Source organism: Morus notabilis, unplaced genomic scaffold, assembly GCF_000414095.1.
Source record: "Morus notabilis unplaced genomic scaffold, ASM41409v2 Scaffold2889, whole genome shotgun sequence".
NCBI classification, from domain to species: domain Eukaryota; kingdom Viridiplantae; phylum Streptophyta; class Magnoliopsida; order Rosales; family Moraceae; genus Morus; species Morus notabilis.
In genome coordinates, this window is record NW_010357122.1 from 5,220 (window position 1) to 8,189 (window position 2,970).

Below are 2,970 nucleotides of genomic sequence, written 5' to 3' on the forward strand. Positions count from 1 at the left end.
TTCACAGGAAAAGAAAAAAGAAAAGAAAAGAAAAGAAAAATCTTACTTCCTCGTATCGTATCTCTATCTCGTTACCCCTTTTGCGCTCTAATGTCATCCAAAACCAAAAGCAAAACCAAAACGAAGAAGAAGACTTGTATCTGATTACTTCCCATTTCTCAACCAAACCAGGTTTCTAACGTTTCCTTTATTTGTTTGTTTATTTATTTTTGTGTTACTTCGATTCAACGGCTTTTGTTCAAGTCCCAAAGCTTGGATATTGGTCTGTCTGGATTTTGAGAGTTTTTTTTATCCATATAGCTTTCTTATTTTTATTTTTATTTTTATTGTTTAGTATTCAAGTTGAAAATCCATTTCAAAAAGGAAAAAGTGAATATTTGGAAGTTCATGTATGTAAAGATTAGTTTTTTTAGCCTGACGAAGTCGTATTAGCAACAAAAGCCATATGTATAATGCTGGGCAAAGCTTATTCTCCACCATTAGACTTGCATTTTATTGTTTTTCTGGAAATGGGTCCAAGACTAGAGTGCAATTCATTGTTTAAATTTCAAGGCTTTTTTTTTTTTTTTTTTTTTTTTGCAGAAGTTAAAGTAGCAGCAAAAAAGACATATATACAATGCTGGGAAAAGCTCATTCTCCACTATTGAACTTAGACTTGAACCCATCCATCATCCACCATGGACCCACAACCTCATTCCCTCTCTCTCTCAACCTTTGGAACTTGGGAACTCAGAGGTTTGGTTCTTCTTCTTCTTGTAGTTGCAAATCTATGGCCATTGATTTTGAGAAATCAGAGGATTCCCACCACAAACCTCAACCCCCAGGTACTGCCTTTTTTTTTCTCGATTTTTTTTCGTCAATTCTGCCATTCTCATAGAGGAAAGAGGACAAGGTATCCTCAAGTATCAAAACAAAAACAGAAAAACAACGTGAAAAGACTCTAAAGAATTCACAAGTACTAAGTTTGGGAAATCAGAGTTTGTGATGGGATGCATTTCGAAAAAAGAGTTCAGGAGTGTGATGTTTCCAGAGCTATAGAAAAAAATCCTAGTTTGTTTTTGTGTTTTTTTTGTTTTGTTTTGGACTCCCTGTCCATCTTTTATTGAACTTATTTCAGATTTATAATAGAATCATATAAAAAAAGTTATTCATTCGTAACTCTGACGTCGTCATTGGTGCAGATGCAGTAGCTGGCACTCCAACAATTGTGCGTTCCACGACGAGTTTTGGGAGATTGAAAGTACAAAGAGCAAAAATTCCCCGGTTCGTAGAAAGACAAGAACAAGATGAACATTTACCTTTGGCATTTGATGATGAATCTGTTGATGTTGGCTCGAATGCCGGGGTTGAGCTCGTGAAGGGAGCAGGAGTTTCAAGCCATTCTCGGTGGCAACGATCCGGGGACAAGTCATCTGAGACTAGAAAACACAGCAGTGCAAAGGCTCCAGCTCCTAGAAGATGGAATTTAAGACATGACTCACTAGACCTAACCCAACGGTCAAAATCAACCTCTGGTGCTGCTGACTTTTTTAGTAGGAAATCCTTTAGAGATGTAGGCTGCTCCGATTTTATGATTGAATGCCTGAGGAAGCTGAATTTTCAACGCCCCTCAAATATTCAGGTATGACAAACATAGTTCTTACCAGTTTCCAACTTGCAATTACTAATGCAAGTTGCTAATTTTCACAAGCTAACCCATCTGACTCTTTTGTATTTGGTCAGTTACTATCTCCACTTCTTTGTAGATTAGGAATGTGCCACTTTCTAATTTCTTTTGATAAGACCTTGTAGTATATTAATACTGAAAACTGTACAAAAATATCGAGGACAAGAAGTCCGCAGGTGAAAGCAACTAAGATACATCAAAAAGAGAAAAATACCAGTAGAAAACCTAGACTTTTAGAAGCCTAGTACATCTTTTGAATCCTACAAAATTAAAGAAATGGAAAGTCAAAAAACTTTATTAGTGAAGCCCACAAAGAATGTTTAGCCTTTTTGAAAAGGGGGCGCAAATACATTTCCCTTTTCTTTGAAAATGTTCCACTTTCTAATTGAAGTTGTATTTTATGCGGATTTTATTCCCCCCCCCCCTTTGGTTTCTATCTCGTTTGTTTATTTATCCCATAATTAGGTGGTGGTATCGTTTGTGTGCTGCTATTGTGCTTGGCTAAGCAGTGTGCCATTGCCGTATTCAGTAGTGGAATTACCTTACAAAGAAACTTTCTGAAATCTGAACCAAATAGGATGATCCCTCGAACCGAAAGAATGTGGTTTGTTTAATGTTTTTGTTAAATGTTAATGCGTCTTTCTTGGCTGCCCTGATAATTATTTTCCAGTTCAGTTCTTTGGAGATTGCATTATTAGAAATCTTTTGCAGATTGCATTATTAGAAATCTTACTTTCTAATAACTTACATACCTTTGGAGATTGCATTATTAGAAATCTTACTTTCCCATAACTTACGTACGTATCCATAATGATTTTTATTGGTCCAACGGATTGGGGTTGGCTATATGGATTTCTCGTTTTCAGTATGCTCTATTAAACACGAGACCCTCCTAAAACCCTAGATCTTGAAAGTCGTGCCTAACTACGTCAGCCTAAGTAATTCTTGGTCTATCACTCTCTCTCCTAGTACTAGGTATTTGGATGTTCTCCTAAGCACGAACAAGTGCATCTAACGATCTACGTTGTACATGCCCGTACCACCTCAGACAGTTTTTCCGCACCTTATCTTTTATTGGTGCTACACCTACTTTACTACGAATAACTTCATTCCGTATGCGATCCATCCTCGTATGGCCACTCATCCATCTTAACATACGCATCTCCGCCACACTCATCTTGTATATTTGTTGTCTCTTGATGGCCCAACATTCACTACCATATAACATAGCCGGGCAAATTGTTGTCCTGTAGACTTTTCCTTTCAACTTAATAGGCATCTTATCATCATATAAAACTCCCGTG

At 37.1% G+C, this 2,970-nt stretch overlaps 1 protein-coding gene across 1 annotated transcript; it reads left to right on the forward strand.

Moving 5' to 3' along the window:
- On the forward strand, nt 1–1,621 carry LOC21411563 (DEAD-box ATP-dependent RNA helicase 50; the record flags this gene model as incomplete). The annotated part of the gene is made up of 3 exons (XM_024166327.1): nt 1–171; nt 583–824; nt 1,182–1,621. Coding segments are annotated over exons 2-3 (648 nt in total), but the record flags the coding sequence as incomplete, so codon positions are not given.
- Nucleotides 1,622–2,970: the final 1,349 nt, after the last annotated feature.